Below are 2,186 nucleotides of genomic sequence, written 5' to 3'. Positions count from 1 at the left end.
CGATCTCCTGACCTCGTGATCCGCCCGTCTCGGCCTCCCAAAGTGCTGGGATTACAGGCTTGAGCCACCGCGCCCAGCCAAATTTTTTAAAGAAAATGCCAAATTGCCTTCCAAAGCAGTTGTACCATTCTATATTCCCACCAGGAGCATGAGAAAGTAAGTTCCGGCTGCTCCAACATCCCTCCCAATACTTGACATAGTAAGTATTTATTTTTTACTTTATACCTATTCTTTGTCTTTTATTTTATTTTATTTTATTTTTTGATAGAAGGTCTCACTCTGCTGCTCAGGCTAGAGTGCAGTGGCACAATCACGATTTACTGCGGCCTCAACCTCCTGGGTTCAAGCAATTCTTCCACCTCAGCCTCCTGGGTAGCTGGGACTACAGGTACGCCAGCACGCCTAGCTAATTATTTATTTGTGTTGAGATGGGGTCTCACTATGCTGTCCAGGCCGGTATCAAACTCCTGAGCTAAAGTGATCTGCCTGCTTCGGACTCCCAAAGTGCTGGGATTATAGGTGTGCGCCACCATGCCCAGCCTAATTTTATCATTTAGTCCCTTGAATGTTCTTTCTGTTTTGTTTTGTTTTTTGAGACAAGGTCTTGCCTCTATAGCTCAGGCTGGAGTACAGTGGTGCCATCATAACCCAGCATAGCCTCGATCTGCCGGGCTCAAGTGAATCTCCTGCCTCAGCCTCATGTGTAGCTGTGATTACACATGTGTGCCACACACTTGGCTAATTTTGTAAATATTTTTTGTAGAGACGGGATCTCACTACTTTGCCCAGGCTAGTCTTGATCTCCTAGCCTCAAGTCATCCACCTGTCTCAGCCTCACAAAGTGTCGGGATTACAGGCATGAGCCACTGTGCCCAGCTGCATATTTTATTTTAATAACAAATTTATTTTCAAAATATCTTGTATCTAGGAACACTAATAAAGTTATAAGAGCTTCTGTTTCAAAGGAGGTCCCTGACGTACCTGACTTCACTAAGTGTCAGTTTCTTTAAACGAAACAGGAAATGGCAATAGTTCTTAACTCACAGAGCTACTGTTAGGATTGAGATTACCTACGTGTAGCCTCTAGCTCAGTGTCTGCCACACAGCAAACCACTGAAAATGTTAGCTACTCTTACCATCATCATCATCATCATCACTATTATTACTTTTTCCATTGCCCCCTCCCTTCTCTAGTACTCCTATTCTATAGGCAGATGTTACATTGCTAAGAGGGGTCATAGGATATGCCACTGATGAAAGCACCACTCAGGGTGACGGGAGTATAGAAGGGTTCTCTTTCTGAAGGAGTTCTGTATATTTGTGGTTTTTTTTTTTGAGACAGAGTCTCGCTCTGTCGCCCAGGCTGGAGTGCAGTGGCCGGATCTCGGCTCACTGCAAGCTCCGCCTCCCGGGTTTACGCCATTCTCCTGCCTCAGCCTCCCGAGTAGCTGGGTCTATAGGCGCCCGCCACCTCGCCCGGCTAGTTTTTTGTATTTTTTAGTAGAGACAGGGTTCACCGTGTTAGCCAGGATGGTCTTGATCTCCTGACCTCGTGATCCGCCCCTCTCGGCCTCCCAAAGTGCTGGGATTACAGGCTTGAGCCACCGCGCCCGGCCAGGAGTTCTGCATATTTGTAACTAACAAAGAATAACAACCTGAACTTTTCCATAATTTCCCAAAATACTGTCATACTGTACTAGGCTCCTAAAATGGGAAACGTCTAAGCACAGCAAGCAAGGGAAAGGCTTTGGAGCTTGCCACCAGCAAGGCAGTAGTGTGAGAGAGGGAAATGGCAACCCGTCCCTGGCAGAGACGGCTGCTGAAGGAGAGCACGGAATGCGAGGCATCTGCAAAGCTCACCTTACTCGCTGGTGAAGAAGATAGAGAATATTCCGAAGACTTCCCAATGTTCTGTTTTCTGGGTTTAGTCTATGACGCCCAAACTGAGGAAAGAGGGAAAAAAAAGTAAGTACTGTTGGCTGCTTTTTTAAATCTTCATTGCTACCTGGAGAGGATATGATGTTGGAGCAGTATCTTATAGCATACATTAATAAATTTATCCAGTTAGTACCATAGATTTCATTAAGTCTGTATTTTTCAACTGAGTGAAATATTTAAATTAAATAAGTGAAAATAAGAAAAATTTTTCTCTTTTTTTTTGTTTTGTTTTGTTTTTTGTTTTTTTT

General features: G+C 44.4%; 1 protein-coding gene across 3 annotated transcripts in view; it reads right to left on the bottom strand.

The window, feature by feature from the left end:
• SLC25A17 (solute carrier family 25 (mitochondrial carrier; peroxisomal membrane protein, 34kDa), member 17) overlaps positions 1-2,186 on the bottom strand; it is a 60,372-nt gene that overhangs the window by 3,967 nt on the left and 54,219 nt on the right. For all 3 annotated transcript variants that reach the window (XM_011964160.1, XM_011964159.1, XM_011964161.1), the window contains one exon: positions 1,861-1,943. In XM_011964160.1, the coding sequence (XP_011819550.1) occupies positions 1,861-1,943 (83 nt within the window). The remainder of the gene's footprint in view (positions 1-1,860; positions 1,944-2,186) is intronic.

The sequence above is a fragment of the Colobus angolensis genome, unplaced genomic scaffold (assembly GCF_000951035.1).
Source record: "Colobus angolensis palliatus isolate OR3802 unplaced genomic scaffold, Cang.pa_1.0 Scaffold65, whole genome shotgun sequence".
NCBI classification, from domain to species: Eukaryota; Metazoa; Chordata; class Mammalia; order Primates; family Cercopithecidae; genus Colobus; species Colobus angolensis.
Note: the sequence above shows the minus strand (reverse complement) of the source record. Positions and strands in the feature narration are given on the sequence as shown.